The 21,057-nt window shown below is 50.0% G+C and overlaps 2 protein-coding genes across 4 annotated transcripts in view; one reads left to right on the forward strand and one right to left on the reverse strand.

The window, feature by feature from the left end:
• Positions 1 to 10,498, forward strand: part of MX1 (MX dynamin like GTPase 1) — a 34,485-nt gene extending 23,987 nt beyond the window's left edge. The window contains 4 exon segments of the mRNA XM_017880224.1: positions 317 to 353; positions 355 to 391; positions 1,720 to 1,965; positions 9,805 to 10,498. Of these exon segments, the coding sequence (XP_017735713.1) occupies positions 317 to 353; positions 355 to 391; positions 1,720 to 1,965; positions 9,805 to 10,035 (551 nt within the window). The 3' untranslated portion in view covers positions 10,036 to 10,498.
• Positions 10,499 to 11,530: 1,032 nt separating this feature from the next.
• The window catches only part of TMPRSS2 (transmembrane serine protease 2), a 41,984-nt gene continuing 32,457 nt past the window's right edge, over positions 11,531 to 21,057 (reverse strand). Inside the window, exons 9-14 of one of the 3 annotated variants that reach the window (XM_017880226.1) lie at positions 20,299 to 20,470; positions 18,754 to 18,929; positions 17,592 to 17,687; positions 15,357 to 15,499; positions 14,696 to 14,848; positions 11,531 to 13,134 (exon numbers count right to left, since the gene is read on the reverse strand). In XM_017880226.1, coding sequence (XP_017735715.1) covers positions 13,114 to 13,134; positions 14,696 to 14,848; positions 15,357 to 15,499; positions 17,592 to 17,687; positions 18,754 to 18,929; positions 20,299 to 20,470 — 761 coding nt within the window. In that variant the 3' untranslated portion in view covers positions 11,531 to 13,113. The remainder of the gene's footprint in view (positions 13,135 to 14,695; positions 14,849 to 15,356; positions 15,500 to 17,591; positions 17,688 to 18,753; positions 18,930 to 20,298; positions 20,471 to 21,057) is intronic. The other 2 variants (XM_017880225.1, XM_017880227.1) reach the window with 2 other exon arrangements.

The following is a 21,057-nucleotide window of genomic DNA, read 5'->3' on the forward strand; positions in this document are numbered from 1 at the left end:
TAAGAGTGATTTGACTTATATTAAGAGTTGTATCATAAAATATTAATATTTATAATTTAACAGAAATTATACGATTTGCAACTGTTTAGGATAAAAAGCTTAAATATCAAATAAATGTATGCCAGGGGTCATCTGCTTTTAAGATTCTTCCAGCAAGTTATTAAGCAAAAGAGCCCGCCTTCCTTTTCATGGTAAAGAGAAGAAGGGAGGGGGGAGAGGGGAAACTTGACTTCATATCATTTGATCCTCATATTTTTTTTGCATCTTAGAACAAATGATCCTACCAATATTGAACTGTTTTTCTCTCTTTGATTAGATATGGTCCGGCTTGCTTTCACAGATGTTTCAGTGAAAATTTTGAAGAACTTTTAACCTCCACAGAACCGCCAAGGTAAAACCAACCGTATGTTATTTTTTTTAAAAAAAAAAAACTAAGCTTGACACTAGAAAACAGATTTCTTGGATGAGGATTATTTCAATTTTATTGTGTACATTTAGAGCAGCAAATAACATCACTCACTAGTGCTTCTTCTGGTGTTACCGGTGATGTCTGGTTGAAAGCAATAAAGGAGAGAGTGCTTAAACACATAGAACAAGAGATCCACAGTTAGTGGAGAAGATGATCACATCTAAAGGCAATGGCTCCAAATCCAGAAACTCATTGAGGAAGCTACGTATAAAAATAGAATCTTTCTGGCCCGAGTGGGCACGATGAGTCTGTAATCCCAGCATTTTGGGAGGCTGAGGCCAGTAGATGACTTAAAGCCAGGAGATTGAGACCAGCCTGGCCAACATGGCAAAAACCCATCTCTACTAAAAATACAAAAAAGGAGCTGGGCATGGTGGTACATGCCTGTGGTCCCAGCTACTTGGGAGGCTGACACTTTAGAATCGATTGTAGTGAGCCAAGATTGCACCACTGCACTCCAGCCTAGATGACGGAGCAAGGCTCTGTCTCAAAACTTCCCAGAGTGAAGAAAGAGCCTACAGGAAATGAGCCTGGGGGACAGACTGGGCCAAGAGACCAGACTTAGCCACTCTTAGAAATGGGCATCCCTGGCACAGATGAGGAGCCCGGCCCCATCATTCACCAGCTGGAAGCCTTGGGATGTGCCACTTCCAGTCTGTGCCCCGACTCCTCATTCATAAAATGACACTAATAAGGCCTTCCTCAGAAGGTGGAGATGGATATGGAGGAAGATGTTTAGGATGCACCTGCCACCATGCACTGTGCCTCTCATCAAGGCCTGGAGGGTCCATGTGTGAATTTTCTCCTCCTCAGGTTTTGACAACCAGTTTCTCTAAACCCCAGGAACATACAACAGAATTTGTCTGACTTAAACTTGGCTCCCCTGCTCATCCCTGTGGATTATCTGATATGACAATCCTCACCATCAGATATAAAAGCTGCTAAAAGAGAAAGGAAAGAAGCCGAGTTATAGAACCTGAAAGCAAAGCCCATGCAGGTCCCCAGGCCCCGGGATGGGGGTCTGGCCCATCTGTGGTTCAAGCCTCCTGGGAAGCTCTGACCCTCAGCCAGGGCTAGAAACCCACCTTAGATACACCCGGGCATGGCCCAGAGGGCTGTTCCCAGGAAACGTGCTGTTTCACTCACGTCGGGTAACCTGGTATTTATGGACTTCTTACCTACTTTCCTGTGACTCGGGAAACCGAGTTGTGTGTGTGTGTATGTGTTTTTTTTTTTTTTTTTAACTGTAGTCCAAAATCGAAGACATTAGAACAGAACAAGAGAGAGAAAGTGAGAAGCTGATCCGCCTCCACTTCCAGATGGAGCAGATTGTCTACTGCCAGGACCAGGTATACAGGAGTGCATTGCAGAAGGTCAGAGAGAAGGAGTTGGAAGAAGAAAAGAAGAAGAAATCCTGGGATATGGGGACTTTCCAGCCCTCCCCGACAGACTCTTCCATGGAGGAGATCTTTCAGCACCTGATGGCCTATCACCAGGTACGTCTTCGCATGGTTCAGGATGGCAGCTTCCCGTACATCTTCGTGTGGTTCAGGATGGGAGCTTCCCTTACGTCTTCACGTGGTTCAGGATGGCAACTTCCGTTCTTTCCTTTTCTTCTAAACGCCTGTCTCTTTAGTCTTGCTCTCTCTGTAGGTGACATTGGTTAGCTCTGTCATTCACCTCCTTGTTAGCCTCCTGCATTAGTTCATTTTCATGCTGCTGATAAAGACATACCCAAGACTGGGCAATTTACAAAAGAGAGAGGTTTAATGGACTTACAGTTTCACGTGGCTGGGGAGGCCTTCTACCATCACGGCAGAAAGCGAAAGGCACTTCTTACCTGGCAGTGGTGGCAAGAGAGAGAATGAGAGCCAAGTGAAAGGGGTTTCCCCTTATCAAACCATCAGATCTCGTGAGACTCACTCCCACGAGAACAGCATGGGAGAAACTGCCCCCATGATTCAATTATCTCCCACTGGGTCCTTCCCACAACATGTGGGAATTATGGGAGTACAATTCAAGATGAGATTTGGGTGGGGCCACAGCCAAATCATATCGCCTCCATAGAAGCAGCTCAACCTCAGACAGAGAGGTGGTGGCTTAGAGCCACTGACATCTGGTTTTGATGGCTGTCTAGCTCTGGCCAAGTTACTTAACCTCTCTGAGCCCCAGCTTTCTTTGTAAAATGGTGTCTCCTCATAGATTCTAGTGGCTATTCCAGGAGACAAGTATGGATGATGTTAATTGCTTACTAATGGAAAAACCAAACTCTGTTAAAATATTTGAAAGAGGTTTATTCTGAGCCAAATATGAGGGACCATGGCTCTGGGAATAGTCTCGGGAGGGCCTGAGGCTGTCAGGATGCGGTTTGATTTTATACATTTTAGGGAGGCAGGAATTGTAGGTAAAATCATAAATATGTGGGGGAGATGTACTTGTCCTCCCTAAAGAGGCAGGACACCTTGAAGGAGGGGGAGGTTACCAGTCATAGGTGGGCTCAGAGATTTTCCAGTTGGCAATTGCTTGAAAGAGTTAAACTTTGTCTACAGACCTGACATCAGTAGAAGGAAATACCTGAGTTAAGGGCAGTGTTGGAGGCCAAAGGTATGTAGATGAAGACTCTGGGTAGCAGCCTTCAGAGAGAATAAATGGTAAATGTTTCTTTTCAGGCCTTAGAGGCAACAGGTTCTCAGTTAATCTCCTAGATTCAGGGAAGGCCTAGAAGGGGAGAGGTCTGGCTGCATTAATGGAGATTCTTTACGGTACAAATTCCCCCCCAACAAAACATGGCAGGGCCATTTCGATCTGTTGGTCCTGTAACAGCCGTTTCAAAATATGTCCAAAAAATGTATTTTTAGGTAAAATATTTGTATTTCCTTTAGGGTCTGCTATCTGTCTTGTGATGCTATACGAGAGTCGGGGTGGAAAGTAAGCCACATTATACCGAGTTGATGAAAACCCATGCAAGGAGATTTTATGGTTTGTTGGGCACGTGTGACTTAACCCCTGCCTCGCATGACTTTATAATCTGGTGTCTTACTGCCACAGAGTCTTGTTTGCCAGTCTTATCTCAATTTCAACCTAAACTCCAAAAGGGGCCTGGCTTCTCTGCCTGTTAGGGCCAGGAATGCAGATCTTCAGGTTTCTCTGGGGTCCACTTGGCCAAGAAGGGGGTCTGTTGAGTGGAAGGCATAGGATTTTATTTTTGGTTAACAGGTTCCTTAGTGCAGCATTGGAATGCAGTGGTAGCAGACTAAATGGAACCTATCTCATAGACACACGCTTTGGGTGATACTGCACGATTCAGATAACCTGAAGTACCATCTAATGCATCCTGGGGAAGGAGGCAGTGAACACAGGCACAACTCAGGTAGAGCCCTTGGGATGTATAAACACCTGAGGAGGTAAAGCAAATTGTAATCTCTCGGTTTATCAGATGTCCCATTGCCTCACTATTTGGATGCTTTAAAGCAGTGCCTCTCAAACTTCACCCAGCACAGGGGCCTCCGGGGGATCTTGTGGAAATGCAGATGCTAATTGCAGATCAGGATGAGGCTGAGACTCTGCATTTTTTTTTTTTTTTGAAACTGAGTCTGTCGCCCAGGTTGGAGTGCAGTGGCACAATCTCAGCTCACTGCAACCTCTACCTCCTGGGTTCAAGCAATTCACCTGCCTCAGCCTCCCAAATAGCTGGAATTAAAGGCACCTGCCACCATGCCTGGCTGTTTTTTGTATTTTTAGTAGAGATGGGGTTTCACCATGTTGGCCAGGCTGGTCTTGAACTCCTGACCTCAAGTGATCTGCCTGCCTCGGCCTCCTAAAGTGCTGGGATTAGAGGCATGAGCCACCGTGCTTGGCCTCTGCATTTCTAACGGGCTCTCAGGGGTCCCCATACTACTGGATGGAGACTGCACTTTGAGCAGCAAGGCTCTAAACCAAGGGTCAAACTCCGTTCCTCCAGACACTGGGAGCTGCACACACGTGAGTGAAGCCAGTTAAGGGGTAGACAGGCATGCATGTCGGCTTCTCCTGCAACCAAGCTCACACCTGTCTGCTGCTTACACTGCCTTCTAGAATGAATAGTTACCTTGAGAGTAGGTGAGGCATATACGTGCACAGAATCCAAACAATAGGATGAGTGACAATGGCAAAGAAGTGTCTGAGCCAAGCAGCTCCCCAGACAGAAGCAGCCCTTCTCCAGGTTCATCTCTGTCCTCCGAGGGCGACGCATGCATTCAGAAGCTCCCATGCATATACATTTTGTAATGGTTTTTACACAAAGATGAGCAGACGAGTAGACGTGCTGCTCTGCACCCTGCCTCTTTTGCTGTACCTGGGAGATTGTTCTGCCTCAGTTCTGATGGGGCTGCCTTGTTCTTTTCAATGGCTGCTGAGTATCCCACTGTATGGTTGTGGTGTATTGAGCCAGCTCTTTAAGCGAACAGTTTGTTTGCATCTGTTGCTAATGCAGGCGTGTTGCTGTGAATAGGTTTGTTTGTATATCATGTGTGTGGAAGCATCAATTCTCAGAAATGAGATTCCTGTTATGTTAGGATTGTGCAGGGAAATAAAACCACGGATATATGTATGTAAAGAAATGTATTTCGGCCAGTCATGGTGGCTCACGCCTGTAATCCCAGCACTTTGGGAGGCTGATGTGGGTGGATCTCTTGAGGCCAGGAGTTTGAGACTAGCCTGGCCAACATAGTGAAACCCGGTCTCTACTAAAACTGCAAAAAAAGCAGCTGGACATGGTGGCCCATACCTGTAGTCCCAGCTACTTGGAAAGCTGAGACACGAGAATTGCTTGAACCTGGGAGGCAGAGGTTGCAGTGAGCCAGGATCACGCCACTGCACTCCAGCCTGGGTGACAGAGCGAGACTCAATCTCAAAAACAAACAAAAAAAAAAGAAAAATATATATTTCAAGGAATTGGCTTCTACCATTTTGGGGCCTGGCAAGTCCAAAATCCCAGGGCATGCCAGCAGGGAGGGCAGACCAGAAATTGCAGCAGGAGCTAAGGCTGAGTCTACAGGCAGAATTTCTTCTTTTTAGGGAAACCTCATTTTTCTTAAGACCCTCAACTGATTGGATGAGGCCCATCCACATCATCGAGAATGGCCTCCTTCACTTAACAGGGGGTTACACGTTACCCACGTCTACAGAATACCTCCGCAGCAGTACCTAGATTCGTGTTTGATGGAATCACTGAGGACTTGAGCCTAGCCAAGTTGACACATGAAACAGACCATCACAGCTGGGGAAAGGATGGCTTGTTTTAGACTGATCAAGATTACCCAGAGAAGGCCTGCTTCCATCCACACTGGCCAGTTTAGTCTGCACTAAAGTTGCTGGGGTTTTTTTGTTTTGTTTTTGTTTTTTTGGTGACAGAGTCTCACTCTGTCGCCCAGGCTGGAGTGCAGTGGCTCAGTCTTGGCTCACTGCAACCTCTGCCTCCTGAGATCAAGTGATTCTCCTGCCTCAGCCTCCAGAGTAGCTGGGACTACAGGTGCGTGCCACCACACTCGGCTAATTTTTGTTTCTTTTTTAGTAGAGACAGGGTTTCACCATATTGGCCAGGCTGGTCTTGAACTCCTGACCTTGTGATCCATCCACCTCGGCCTACCAAAGTGCTGGGGTTTCAGGCATGAGCCACTGTGCCTGGCCTCGTTGGGGTTTTTTGACAGCCTAATAGATGAAAATGATGTCTCATTATAATTTTAATTGGCACCCTCTTATGACGATGAGGTGGTGCATCTGTGTGTTGAGAGTTATTTCTATTTCTTGCTCAGCAAACAGTTCATCCAGGAGGAGTGTCTCGGCATGGCGAGATAGTAGACATCTGCGATTTCTGATGCAGACGCTCTGCATTTTGTCATTTGCTTTGTCATTTTTGTCTACGGTGGTTTCAGACTATGCTCAAGTTTTCTAGAACAGAAAATTTGAGCGGGATTTGGGCTTCAGTGGTTTTTGTCATACTTTAAAAGGACTTTGTCTCCCTGAGATGATAAATGAGGTAGACAATATTTTCTTTAATTTCTTATTTTAACTGTTACATGATATCTTTGGTCCATTTGGAGTGCTTTGATGTCAAGAATGAGGCAGGATCCAGATGGCAGCAGAGGTCCCAGTCCCGTCCTGGGAGGGTCGTCTAGTTCCCGCTGGTCCGCTCCGGCACTCGCTTCCTCTCTGCGTTGGGTCCTGTCTGCACCCTGTCTTCAGCCCTGTTTTCCTTCTTTTCATCCGTCAGTGTCACCCAGGTCACACTGGTACATCCCTATCCCATGTTTCACCGTCTAGTGCAGCCAGCACCCCCACATCACCCTCACTTTTTCTTTCGTTAAATTGTGCAGAAATATTCATCATGTCTATTTTATCATCTTAACCATTTTGGGGTACATAGTTCAGTGGCATTAAGTACATTCATATCGTGCCAGCATCACCAGCAGCCACCTCCAGGACCCTATCACCTTCCCACACTGAAACTCGGTCCTCATTAAACACATTCTCCATTCTCTGTCCCCGAGTCCCTGACAGCTACCATCCTACTGTCTGTAGGACTGGCTTATTTCATGTAGCATGATGTCCTCATCCAGGTGGTAGCAAGTGTCAGAGGTTCACGCCTATTTATTTATTATGAGACAGAGTCTCGCTCTGTCCCCCAGGCTAGAGTGCAATGGCATGATCTCAGTTCACTGCAGCCTCCCCCTGCCTGGGTTCAAACAATTCTCCTGCCTCAGCCTCCGGAGTAGCTGAGATTACAGGTTTGTGCCACTACGCCTGGCTAATTTTTGTATTTTTAGTAGAGACAGGGTTTCACCATATTGGCCAGGCTGTTCTGGAATTCCTGACTTCAAGTGATCTGCCCACCTAGGCCTTCCAAAGTGTGTTAGAGACAGGGTCTCGCTGTTATTGCCCAGGCTCGAGTGCAGTGGCGGGATCCTAGGTCGCTGCTACCTCAGTCTCCCAGGCTCAAGCCATCCTCCCACCTCCACCGCTCAAGTAGCTGGGACCACAGGCATGCACCACCACACCCAGGTGATTTTTTAATTTTTCGTAGAGACGGGGTGTCCCTGTGTTGCTCAGGTTGGTCTTGAACTCCTGGGCTCGAGCAGTCCTCACCTCGGCCTCCCGAAGTGCTGGGATTACAGGTTCACTTCTTTTTAATAAAGGCAGAATACTGTTCCATTGATAGACACACCACATTATTTTTACCCATTTCTTGTATCGTGGATACTTGACTTGTTTCACCTTTTGGCTGTTGTAAATAGTGCTACTAAGAACATGGGTGTCCAGTTATCTGGGTTCCCACTTGTTTTTATGTAGAGATGTTTTGCCTCTTTGTGTTTGTTCAGTTTCAATATGAATTTCAGAATTAGTGTATCCAGTTTCTCATGAATGAGGAGAACTGCTGCTGTATGTACTGGGATTGCATTCACTGCATAGCCCTCTGTGGGGAGCGCTGACGTTGTGCTGGCATCATGTCTTTTTCCAAGAACATCTTGAGTCTTTCCGGTTTTTTATTGATTTTGTTTTGTTTTGTTTGAGAGAGTCTCGCTCTGTCGCCCAGGCTGGAGTGCAGTGGCTCGATCTCAGCTCACTGCAACTCCCATCTCCCAGGTTCCAGTGATTCTCCAGCCTCAGCCTCCCAAGTAGCTGGGACTACATGTGTACACCACCATTCCCTGCTTAAGTGTTGTTGTTTTATTGTAGAAACAGTGTTTCACCATGTTGGCAAGGCTGATCTCTGTCTCCCAGGCTGGAGGGCAGTGGCGCAATCTCAGCTCACTGCAAGCTCCGCCTCACCGGTGCACGCCATTCTCCTGCCTCAGCCTCCTGAGTAGCTGGGACTACAGGCGCCCGCCACCATGCCCAGCTAATGTTTTTGTATTTTTAGTAGAGATGGGGTTTCACTGTGTTAGCCAGGATGGTCTCGATCTCCTGACCTTGTGATCCACCTGCCTCAGCCTCCCAAGTCTTTGTTTTTAAGGCCTCCTTTTGCCGGGGCCTCAGGAATATTTTAAAGTTTTCTTTGTATGAGGTGCACATCTCTGAGGTTTATGCCTACATGTTCTCATTGTTGTGTACTGTAAAGCGGCTTTTCTCCCTCTATGTCTCCTGTTTGTTGGTGTTAGATGCGATTGTGATATATGAGCTTTAGATGTATCAATGCCACACCTCACACCCGTCCTGACTCTGTTTGTAGCAGTTTTACAGCTGATTCTCATCAGTTCTTCTGGTGAGTACTCACACCGTCTGCCCCTGTCTGGGGCTCCAGCATTGCCCTGAATGCCTCAGCCTGGTCCTGTCTCCTTTCCCCCATTTCCAGGTGGTGACCGCCCCGCCTCTTGGTCACTCTGGTCACAGAACATGGATCGGGAGTTCCGCCTCAGTCTCACCAATATGAAGTGCTTATTACATGCCTGGCATCTTTCTAAACTTGCATCTTTCTAAAATTTCATCTTTTAACTCCTTTAATATTTGTAACCACCCCATGAGACAGTGCCTCACATTAGCCCTGTATTATAGAGAAGATACCAGAACCTTGCTGAGGGACCAGTACACTGCAGCTTCCTGAGAGCCACCCATCCTGGGAAAGAAAAAAGTTTTGCTAATAGGTGGGACTTTGGGGAGGGAGAAAGGAAGTGGTAGAAACTGTCTATATGCAGGTAGCTCAGACAGCTCCATTCCGTGGCTTTTGAAAGCCCAATGTTTTTTTCTACTGAGTCACTTGAGTGTTGATTAAAAAGAAGCAGTAGCCTTCAAATCTCTTTGGCAGGCTTGTAAATAATTTGGAAATGCAGTTTTTTTCTTTTTTTAATTTTTTTTGAGATGGAGTCTTGCTCTGTCGCCCAGACTGGAGTGCAGTGGTGCAATCTTGGCCTCTGGGGTTCAAGTGATTCTCCTGCCTCAGCCTCCCGAGTAGCTGGAACTATAGGCGCGTGCCACCACACCTGGCTAGTTTTTGTATTTTTAGTAGAGAGGTGGTTTCACCACATTGACCAGTCTGGTCTGGAAGTGCAGTTTTTGTACTATCTGCCTGCTTACCTTTATAGAGCATATTTTGCCCCCTTCTATCAGAGGTACCCATTTAATGGTCAGGAAAAGCTGGTGGGAATATGACTCATAACTGGGACATTCTCTGCACTGTGCATCGTTCCTCTCTGCCGCCACCATGGAGGAGATTGATGGGTTTGAAACCCAGGGGAAGGTCCTTGCCTTGCGAGGATGTCCCTCATTGAGAATCTGGATCCTCTGATGTGCACCCGGTGAAGTCAGAGTCCCTTCCTCACAGTGTCCCCTCCACCCTCCCATAAACTGTTCTTTCCTTCCAGGAGGCCAGCAAGCGCATCTCCAGCCACATCCCTTTGATCATCCAGTTCTTCATGCTCCAGACATATGGCCAGCAGCTTCAGAAGGCCATGCTGCAGCTCCTGCAGGACAAAGACACCTATAGCTGGCTCCTGAAGGAACGGAGCGACACCAGTGACAAGCGGAAGTTCTTGAAGGAGCGGCTTGCACGGCTGACACAAGCTCGGCGCCGGCTCGCCCAGTTCCCTGGCTAACCATGCTCTGTCCAGCCCTGTAGATGTGCACTCACACCGTCTGCCCCTGTTCCCAGGTAACTACTGGACAGACTACTTGAGTGCTCAGTAGTCAGACTTGATAGTCACGGTCTCTGCTTATCCATTAGCCCATGGCAATTTAGCAAGAAGCTGTGAGAGCAGTTTGGTTTCCAGCATGAAGACAAAGCCCCACCCTCAGATGCACATGAGCTGGTGGGGATGAAGGATGATGTCTTGGTACTGGGAAAGGGATTTTCAGCCCTCAGAATTGCTCTGCCTGGCAGCTCTTCCCCTTCTCTGTATTCTTAGGAGCTGACATGGGCTGAGCATCGCAGAAGCTTATTTCCTGGTTTCTGTAATGTCCCTACACAAACCCAGTGTTTTAGGAGCATGAGTGCCGTGTGTGTGAGTCCTGTCAGAGCCCTGTCCCCCCTGTTTGTAATAAACTTATTTCTAGTGGACACCGCTCTGCCATGTTTTGTATTTTGGGGAGAAGCCTGAAACTAGCAGGTAGGACACAATGGAGCAGTCGGCGCTAAAGCTGCCCTCCATGGCGGGGCCAGGTAGGAGCGAGCAAAAGAACAGGGTCTGATGATTTCCTACAGACTGGAGGGAAATGGGGGAACACACTTTAAAAAAATGAAACAGAATATGAAGCCCGTGGTGCTAACTGTTAATGTACATTGATCAAGTGTCCAATTTGTTGAGTCACTGGGTACCTAGCATGGAGTTGAAAAGCACAAGGCCCAGTCAAGAAGAGGTTGCCAGGCCAGGTGCGGTGGCTCACGCTGTAATCCCAGCACTTTGGGAGGCCAAGGCAGGTGGATCACCTGAGGCCAGGAGTTCAGGACTAGCCTGACCAATATGGTGAAACCCCGTCTCTACTAAAAATCCAAAAATTAGCTGGGTGTGGTGGTATGTGCCTATAGTCCCAGCTACTCGGGAGGCGGAGACAGGAGAATTGCTTGAACCCAGGGGGTGGAGGTTGCAGTGAGCCCAGATTGTGCCACTGTACTCCAGTCTGGGCTACAGAGTAAGACTCCATATCAGAAAAAAAAAGGTTTCCCAGTGGGCCTTTACCTGCAGAGGCTGTGGCCAGGGGAGTGGTCTGGGAAGCAGAGAAGGCAGAACCCGACTGAAGTTCTCTTTGGTCTAGCCTCGTGGGGGGAGACTCTAAGCCACACTCTTACGCCCTGAGCCTGAGAACCATGACTGCCAATCAGTGCTGCTGTTGGGCCTCCTCACCATGAGGCCAAGGCAGGCTCAAGGGCAGGAAATTGAACAGTGGACTGGATGGATGGGGCAGGAGAGGACCAAACACTATGTCCCTTAAGGGGAGAGATGAAGGATCAGGATTGCCCGAACTTAGGAAAGAGAAAGAGAAAGACCGGCCTTGCCTCACCTTGGTCCTCTGACCAGCAGCCTCAACATCACCCCCTTACAAGGAAATGGAGGCTGGTCCTACTCACCATGCAGAACTTCAAAGATGCAGTAATTACTCTGAAAAAAAATTGCATAATTTATTTGCATGATACTCATTTTCACAATTGAACTTTACAGTTTAAAAAAGATACAAAAAAGACAAACGGTTGCTCACATAAATAAAAAGGGCAATAAAGAAGGAAGACGTTTTCACCATTACAACACCTTTTAGGATGTGTCTTGGGGGGCAGGCACCTTATCGTGCCACCTGTTTCCAAGGTCCCTGGGAATGCTGCTCTCTACAGAGGCGCGTGCACAGACGGATCCTGCAAATGGGATTGCATGACCTTCCATTTCAAGGTTAAGTCCTAGCAGTAGAATCATTCATTTCATTGCTGCAAACCAGCCTGCTTGGCCAAGAGGCAGAACCATGTTAGAGTAGTGCTCATGGCTACGGCACTTGGTAATACAAGAGGGACCCTTCCCCTGGTTGGAAACCCACGGCATTGGAAGGAACCACAGAGTCCAAAACAAAACACATCTTTCTCTTCTTCACCGCCACCATGGGCACTTTCCTTCAGCACATTCATTTATAGAACGTTAAGTCAGAAGCCAATCATTTTGTCAAAGTATCTCAAATAGGCCACCACTCAAACTTGGCAAAAAGATGATAGTTTCAAAGAGTTAAATGTAGGTGGACTACTTGGAGACATCAAATGCTAAGATTCCAGGAGCACTGAGGTAGCAATGTGTAGAAACATAACATGGAAACAGTGTACCTAAAACTGAGCATCCTTGATTTCTCCCATGGACCTCAATTTCCAGTGACTAGTAGGCCTGAAGAGGCCAACGTGGTGCCAGACTTGGTCCCCTGCCAGGACCAAGGGGCATGTGCAATCTCCAGGGTGCTGGCAGCAGGGTCGGGGAGGATGAGGAGGAAGGCTGAGTCTCCCTCCCAGGAGCCCCACCCAATGTGCAAGTGGAGACCTGCACCAGGAGTGCTTAGGGCAAGTTCCTCCGCAATTGCTTCCCTTGCACCAAGGGCACTGTCTACATTCTCACCCTGTAAAAACAAAAGTGTTTCTGTTGCCCTTACAAGTGACTACCATGTCCCATGAAGGGCTGGTTCCTTTCTTTATTTCCAGCCACCATCCGGGGCTGCTAAGGCACTAAGAACCAATCATCAAAAACCCCCTATGGAGAGCTAGGCTGGGGACACTACCCAAGTGGCCCCAGAGGGCAGCCGCTGCAGGTGCCACCTGGCTGTCTCCCTTTCCATGTCTCTCCTTTTCCATCTCAAGCCATCCAGCAGCTGAGAGGCAACAGCTCCATGCTCATCCAAAAGTGGCCCCTGGAAAGGACTCAAAAGGAAGATCTCAATGGGGTAGCCTCCACCCTTCTCGTTCACACTTGACCGCCAGTGTCCACAACCAGCTGGCCATCACCCCCACCCCTTGTGGACAAGGGGTTAGGGAGAGCAGGCTGGGCAGTGGAGCCACTGCAGACTACACAGAATGGCAGAGAGTGCCAAAGCCAGACAAGTTCACTGTTTAATAAAAATGAAGTGACCTCTGAATCATCTGTAAGAGTAAATCATGCACGGGGAAGCAAAACCAGCCGCTTTGTTTTCTCGTAGAACGACGTCAAGGACAGAGATCATGAGGATGAGTCGTCTGCCTGTTCAAATAGGAAAAAAAAAAGTATTATTTTCTTAAGACAAAGGTGGAAAATAGTTTTTTTCCTCTAGGTTCACATGAAGCACTTAGAAACCAAATAAGCAAGCTTAATAGCACAAAGGATCATTTTTCTCTCCAGCATGGAGGTCAGAGTTAGGCTGAGCATGGCGGGGCAGGAGCTCCTGGAGGAGCAGGCAGCATATGTGTAGGCCAGCCCGAGGGACATCGCTTCAGCAGAGTCTGGGCTTCCCCCAGCTGTTCTCCTGCCACACAGTCCCTCCCCGCACAGCCACACGGACCCACCTGCAGCCGCCAAACATACCCGGCTCATTTGCTAGCTCCATCCTGGCGTGAGTCCGCCCCTCAGCCTGGCTGACTGTCCCAGCCCTGCCAGCTTCCCTCCTGCCCTGCCTCCCCTGGGATCATCTGTTTCCAGCACTGGGCCCTGTGCCAGGCGAGGCCAAGCTGGGCCCCATGGTCATGGGAAGGCCCTGAGTCCTGCGTGTCATCTGAAGGAGACACAGGTCGGGCCTTAGCGGGAAATGCCCCCTGGTTCTGCTGCTCCTCCAACAGACTGGGCATCTGGGAGACTTGAGAGGACACAGAGCATTTTCTTCCACTAGTAGCCCAGCCCTGGAAAACAGCAATCTGAGAAAACTACAGGTCTGAGGCCCTGGAGATGAGAAGATCTGGTTCTCAACCTCTATCCGGGCAATGCCCAAGGCCAGGGCTCTGCTAAACAGAGACGTCCGTGAGGTTCACAGGGAACCCCTGGGACCTTCCCTCGTGCTTGAGTCTGGGGCATCAGAGAACCCTGGCTGCTCCTGCACTTCCTAACCTTGGGGGCTGCCCAGGGGCCACTCGATAGCCTCAGAAAAGGATGGGCACAGTCGGTTCTTCCCTCTGCTCTCTATAAATCAAAAGCTTTATGTGAGGCCAGGCGCGGTGGTTCACGCCTGTAATCCCATCACTTTGGGAGGCAGAGGTGGGTGGATCACCTGAGGTCAGGGCTTCGAGACCAGCCTGGCCAACATGGAGAAACCCCCATCTCTACTAAAATACAAAAGTAGCTGGGCGTGGTGGCGGGTGCCTGTAATCCCAGCTACTCGGGAGGCTGAGGCAGGAGAATCACTTGAACCCAGGAGGCAAAGGTTGTAGTGAGTTGAGATCGTGCCACTGCACTCCAGTCTGGGCGACAGAGTGAGACTCCATCTCAAAAAAAAAAAAAAAAAAAAAGTTTGATGCGAGGTGGCCTGTGTGGAATAACTGAGTCAGCTGACCCAGAACTAAGTGTGGTCAGCAGAGCACGAAGGAGTTTCACACAAGCCGAGCCCCAGCGCTTTTCATCCAAGCACCAGGGGAAATACGCAAGTGAAGTCAGTGAGAGGCAATGAGCAATGGGTGGACACCAGGGGGACGGGGCTGTGGCTGGAGTAAGTGGAGTTTGTTTCATGCTGACCAGTGGTCAGCAGTCAGTGTCCGGCAGCAGAACCATGCCTAACAGATGTCTGGCTTTGGCTTGAGGAATCAGAACACAGTCAGAAGGAGGACAGGATAGTTACCCTCATTTGTCGATAAATCCAGTCCGTGAATACGGTCACATTCCCGTACACTCCTGGTCTGTAAGCTTTGGCACAGCCAGATCCCCAGCTTGTATCCCCGATCAGCCACCAGACATCATTCTTCAAAGTGACCAGAGGCCCTCCACTGTCACCCTGGGGGACACGGCAAGGTACAGAGAGCAGAAAATCAAATCACAATCCACTGCACACCACTGACCAGGCCTAGAGGAGGTGGGGGTGTGTGTTGCGGTGTGAGTTACAAGTGACTGTGTGGGCTTCAAGTCTCCACCATCAAAGGGTGACGGTAACAGAGATGTAACCCCCAAAGAGACAGCCCCCACCCTGAATTTTAATCTGTACAAGCTAATAGTTACCAAATAAATTGCTGTTCATAATTTAAAATAGTCTAAATACTTGTTTCTGTTCCACTGGCACTTTTACCAAATAACAGTTTTTCAGAGGGCGCGTGTGATTGGCTGTTTGTACTTGCTTCTGCCACCAGAAGTGTTCACACTGTTTGTGGCCATCACTTCCCATGACTGCCCCGAGCTGGCTCCATGTCACTGCGGAGGCTCTGCTGACCCCAAGAATGCCCTCTCTCTCATGGGGGGTTCAGTAGGATCTGGTAAGGGTCAAAGGTAGAATAAAAATGTTGAATTACCTGGCAAGAATCAACGGTCCCCTGCAGGAAGCCGGCACAGATCATGGCTGGTGTGATCAGGCTGTCATAGACATATTTGCTGTTGCATCTCCACGGCTCAATGAGAGGCACCATGGCAGCATTCAGCACGTCTGAGGTCTTCCCTAAGGACAGGGAGACTTGTTGAGCTCCCTGTGTTGCCAGCAGCTATGGCAGGGAGAGCACACTTCCCTCCCTGAGACCTGCACACACACTACACAGATGGTCACAGCTCTCTCTCCAGCCCTGCCCCCGTCAGCTCATCCTAGCACCAAGCCCTCTCCTGGGAAACCTGGATTCTCCTTACAGCTGGCAGTGCCTGTGCTGAATGCAGCTCTGGAGTTCAGCTTTAGGGAAAGAACTTCCCAGTTCTGAAACCACAGAGTTCTATCAGTGCCGTGGAATCCCCCTCTCATTCACCAAAGGCTTGGTTCTGCCGAACCAATTTCCCGCTCCTCACTGAACACTACCCAGGACACAGGCTCCTGTTTCCCCTCTGGCATGCACACACCCTTCTGGAGCACCCACAACCCTCCCTAGGCCGCCTGCTTCTTGGCTCCCCTGCAAATTAGAGCTTCTCAAGACACGGCCTGCACTTGCTACCTCTGCATTTCCCACTCTCGCTTCGCCTCCCCTTGGGTATCTTCTGGGCACCGTGGGCTTAATGTGCAAAACCAGAACCCTCCATCACAGCTTCTCCCACCCCAAATTCTCACCAACCAATATTCCCTGGCTTGGAAGATGGCAACACCCGCCACCCTGGGACTTCAGTCACAGAGCGGAAAGCCATCATCCCTGACTTCTCACTCTCTCTCCCACAGACGTGCAACCCATCAGCAAGTCTGGTGGCTCTAGCCCAAATGTACCCTCATCTCTCCACAACCATGCCCACACTCTGCTATGAGCTGCCTTCCTGTCTCAGGGAACCATAGCAATGGACTCGTCACCATAATCCTCATCTCCATACATTCATCTCCACTCCCCGCACAGCTGCCAGATCATGGCACTCCCTGGCTCACGATCTCGCTACCTCAAGCAGACGAGAAGCTGGTGTCTTCACCATAATCTACAAGGACCTATGCAATCTGGCCCCAGCCCACCTTCTTGGCCCCTTGACCACACCTTAAGATACACGCACTGGCCTTTTTGATGTGTACACATTTCTACCATTTGAGTCTCAGCTCAAATGCCACCTCTTCCGAGAAGCCTTCCCTGACCACCCCTCCAAAGTAGCCGGGACCTTGCTCCCCACCCTCAGATATTTGGAAGTACCTCACTCAGTTGTTTGTCTTCTGTCTGACCACACCTGCCCCCCGCCCCCGGCCCCCACATCCACAAGAGGTAAAGCTCCTGACAGCAGAGATGTTTGTCTCACTCTGTTCACTGCTGCATTCCTGGCACCTGAGTAGCACTCAGCCCGTACTAGGTGCAGGTGTGCACGCATATTTGTCGCTATTCCCTTCATCTTGGATTCCATGAGGCCTTTTGCCCAGCTTGTGGCTCCACTGCAGTAAGTTTCTGCTGATGAGGAGCCAGGATGCCCTCCACTACCTTCCCTGATGCTCCCCCCAAATCACCCAACCTTTGTAGTTCTCCCCTTGTTTGAACGGATTTGCTGTCTGTATGGCCTAGATGCTTTTGAGAAGGATGTAAACAATATGTAAAATGAACCTTGGTGCCTGCCACTGAGCTCTTCCAACCCTCCATAAAAATGAAGCAGCCAGGCTCCTTTCATTTGAAAGACTGTCAGAGAGAAATGCAGATTGCAATTGAAGGGGGCCGAGACAGCCTCGCTCTGTGGTTATCAGGGCAGAGGACAGGCTTAGATGTGGCCACCACAGGTCCAGGATGCCCGTCCTCACCAAGCGCCCTGTCACTCAGCCATGGAGGCCTTGGTGGGATCTCCAGGGCAGCTCTAAACTCACAATGTGTGCAGCACAGGAGATCCTGCACCTCTAAACGCGTATGACCCAGATACCTCAAAAGCCATTCCACATGCTGCTCCGTGTGATCGTAATAAGAACACAGTGTATTAGGTAGACTGGGCAGGATTTCTCCTATTTAGCAGATGGAGAAACTGAGGCACAAGGACTGGGGGAATCATCCAAAGTCATCCAATCATTGAGTAGTAGAACTGGGATTAAAACCTGGCCTCCCACTTCCGAACCCAATGCTCCATCTGTGGGCCCTGCAGTCCTACATGCCCAGGAGCCTCACCTTTCTCCTGGGTGGCCCCCCACCCAGAAATCCAGCAGTGCTGTTCCGGCTCCAGCATCATGCCTGGGTTGGGCAGACATACTGGTTTCACTAACTCTGTTTTAAGAAGAGAAAACACAGTGAGCCAGGCTGGTATCACCCAAGGCCTCGGGCTATGTCTCCACCTGGCCTTCCCACATGCAGGCTGCTGGGCCTGGCACCCCGGCCACCCTGCCCAGAGGACCCTGCATCCCAACAAGTCCCACATTCTCACTTTCTCCCCCTGCCGGACCCCTCCTTCTGGCAGGCAAGAAGTTATGCTACTTATAAGTAGAATTATTTGCTAACTCTGCTTCTAAGAGGAATTATTTGCTAGCTCTGCTTCTAAAATTACACTTCTCCAGGTGACCAAGATGGGAAAGACACACAGGAAGCAACAGCCAAAAAGCCGATGGAGTCAGCTTTTGCCCCAGAGGCACCACGCCGTTGCTCACGTGTTCGCTCTTCTCTATGTGAACCCTTTCCCAGTGTGAATACAGACACGTTGTGGGGAGGGCTGAGGTTTTGCTTCTTCTCCATCCACATTGGGCTAGAACATTCCAGACCGTTGGATGGACCACAGTGGGACCGAGTAAGAGGCTAAGAGAAAGCATGTTTGTCCTGAATTAAGCAACTTGGTTTTAGAATGTACCTTTAAAAATCAAGGATCTTTACACATCTCAATAGTAGTTCTCAACTGGAAGTGAGTTTGCCTCAAAGGGGGTGTTTGGCATTGTCAGCAGACAACACTGGTTGTCACAACTTGGGAGCTACTGGCCTCCAGTGGGTAGAGGCTGGGGGCGCTGCTAAACATCCTACAAGGCACAAGAGAACACCCAGAACAGAGAACCACCTCAGATGTCAAGAGTGCTGCAGTGGGAAAGCCCTGTTCTAGCCTTTTCCACCCCTGGCTTGAATCATCACCACTCAGTATAGTACAGAACAGATGTGGTGGCTGCTGCCTCCCCCCAAATGCGGCAGGTGCTCTTAGCCTCTGTGAGCCTCTCCCACTGGCCACCCACTGCACACCACCCTCGCTCAACGCAAATGCCTCCCTTCTATTTGGCACAGCACAAGTGTCATTTCCAATCAACATCTCCTTAAGATTCTGCCAACTTGCTTGCCAAGCCTGAGCCACGTGTACCGTTGAAAGTCAGAGGCGTATGCAGCTTCATCAGCGCTATGTCATTGTTCTTGGTCTTGGAGTCATAATTTGGATGAGAAATCACTTTTTCTACTCGGTGTCCTTTTTCATAGAGCATGAAAGATTGTCTCAAAATCCCCGCAAATGCCGTCCATTGCCACGGATTGTTAAGAGGTCTGGGAGAGAAGAAGGACTCAGTATATCAGAGCCATAAACACGGAGCTCTTGGTGGATGAACTTCCAACATCAGAAGCTGGAGGCAAGACACCCAGAGGTGGGATGATTCACCAAAAACCACACAGGGAGACAGTGGAGGAGGGGCTTGGCCTCCCCTTCTCCCCCACACTCCCTCCACTCCGACTCCCCACCTCAGCCCCCGACATCATCCCTCTTTCTGGCTCTTGTGTCACCTTCAAGGAATCTGCAGCACCCACCATGGGGCCGACATCCCTCCCTGGGGTTTCAAGGCCATTTCTAGCAGGACTGGCCCTTATTTTCCTTTGTATGCCAAAGCATTTCCTTGCACATAGTAGGTGCTTAATAAATGGGTACTGATGAACAGACTTGAAGTCCAATATCAATCAAACCATTTCCTTTATATCCAGGTGTTTCCCTTTTAAGATAATCCCAGCTCCTAGTGGACCCAGAGCATTTGGGAGTAGGAAGAGGGGGAGAGAAGGGCGCACCCTTGGGTAATAGCCCTTGAGAGAAACCCAGCTCCTAGAGGGCCTAGAGCACACAGGGGTGTGAAGATGGGCAGAGAAGGGAGCACCCTTGGGTAACAGCCCTTGCTTCCTTGACCTTCATAACAGCCCGAGAGGAGAAGGGCGTGCCCATCTTATAGCTGCATGCACCATGGGTCAGATGTCGAGTGAATCTAAGGCCACGCAGCCAAAGAGGGCGTGGCCAAGAGTCAAACCCAGTTCAGCCTCTCTCTAAGGCAGAAAAATACATCCGCCGAGTGAGGCCTCCCCCAAAGCAGCATGTGACCAAACGCACTATGTGTTTAAGAAAAAGGAGGGGGTTAGTAGCTTCCGTAAATGCTAACACTGTCACAGCTAGCCTCACCCCTACCTAGCCCTTTGCATGAGCAATGCTGTGGCCAAGAACACTTAACCCCAGGGACCTTCCAGCAGGGCAGCCTGAGGCCCCTGAGCCTGTCTGAGTGTGTCCTCCCCTGGGACTAGTGTCCGGGAGAAAGGAGACCTCAGGGGGCGGGGGCTTCACTCAAGGGCAGGACAGAGCTCAGAGGACAGTGGCTGAAAGGAACACTGGTCATGGCGTCATCGTGGAGAATGTTCCACCTGCACCCTGTGTCCCGCGTGCAGGGGACACTCAGTGCATACGTGCTGAAGGATGACACAGGCATATGCTGCCCTGCATGAGTGCACCTGGTGCCCCACGAGCCTAGGAAGCAGGCGCAACACTCTCCCCATTTAAACACAAGGACGCCCGGGCTGCAAGGTTTGAGATCCTGCTCAAGGTCACAGGGTGACTGGAGGCCAGCCCGGAGATTCCACCCAGCCCGCGCCTCCCCTGGCATACTTTTCCACGCAGTGGGCAGCTGTCACGATCCACTCAGGGGTGATGATGGAGCCTCCACACACATGGATGTTCTGGACGTGCAGGCTGACCTGCCAGGGCCAGGCCCCCGGGAACGCGTTCTGGCCGCCCACGATCCTGCTCTGGAGGCTTGAGTTTGAGCGGACCCCACAAGCTGAGGAAGATCAACAGGAGGCCAGTGGGGTGAGGTCAGCAGAAGCCGCCCAGCCACCCAGCGCCCTCCCTTCCCGAGGGTCTCCCAGGCTGCAAGGACAAGGCAGATGGCACCAGCACCACTGCTGGGGGCAGACTCAGGGGGCTCCTGGGGCCTCCTCTTGCCTGGAGAAGGGAGGACGCTCCTTCAGCCCACCCAGACCCAGGAAGCACCATATCCCTGAACACTCCTGTGTCTCCTGGGACCCAGGTCGGGGTGTTCTGGATAACAAGGCCCTGGGGACTCCTTGAGTATTGGAGGGACTGACACCACTCAAGGGCCCCAGATTCTCACACAAAGAAAAGTAAGATGGGAGGGGCAGGCTGGGAGTGAGGGGGTGAGAAGACGAGGGGTGAGTGAGACGGTGAAGGGGTGAGTGAGTGAGGAGGTGAGTGAGGAGGTGAGTGAGGAGGTGAGGTGGTAAGTGAGGAGGTGAGGGGGTGAATGAGAAGGTGAAAGGGTGAGTGAAGAGGTGAGTGAGGAAGTGAGGGGGTGAGGGGGTGAGTAGGTAATTGAAAGGATGAGGGAGTAATTGAGGGGATGAGGGG

This window comes from Rhinopithecus bieti, unplaced genomic scaffold, assembly GCF_001698545.2.
Source record: "Rhinopithecus bieti isolate Rb0 unplaced genomic scaffold, ASM169854v2 scaffold_11744, whole genome shotgun sequence".
Lineage (NCBI taxonomy): Eukaryota > Metazoa > Chordata > Mammalia > Primates > Cercopithecidae > Rhinopithecus > Rhinopithecus bieti.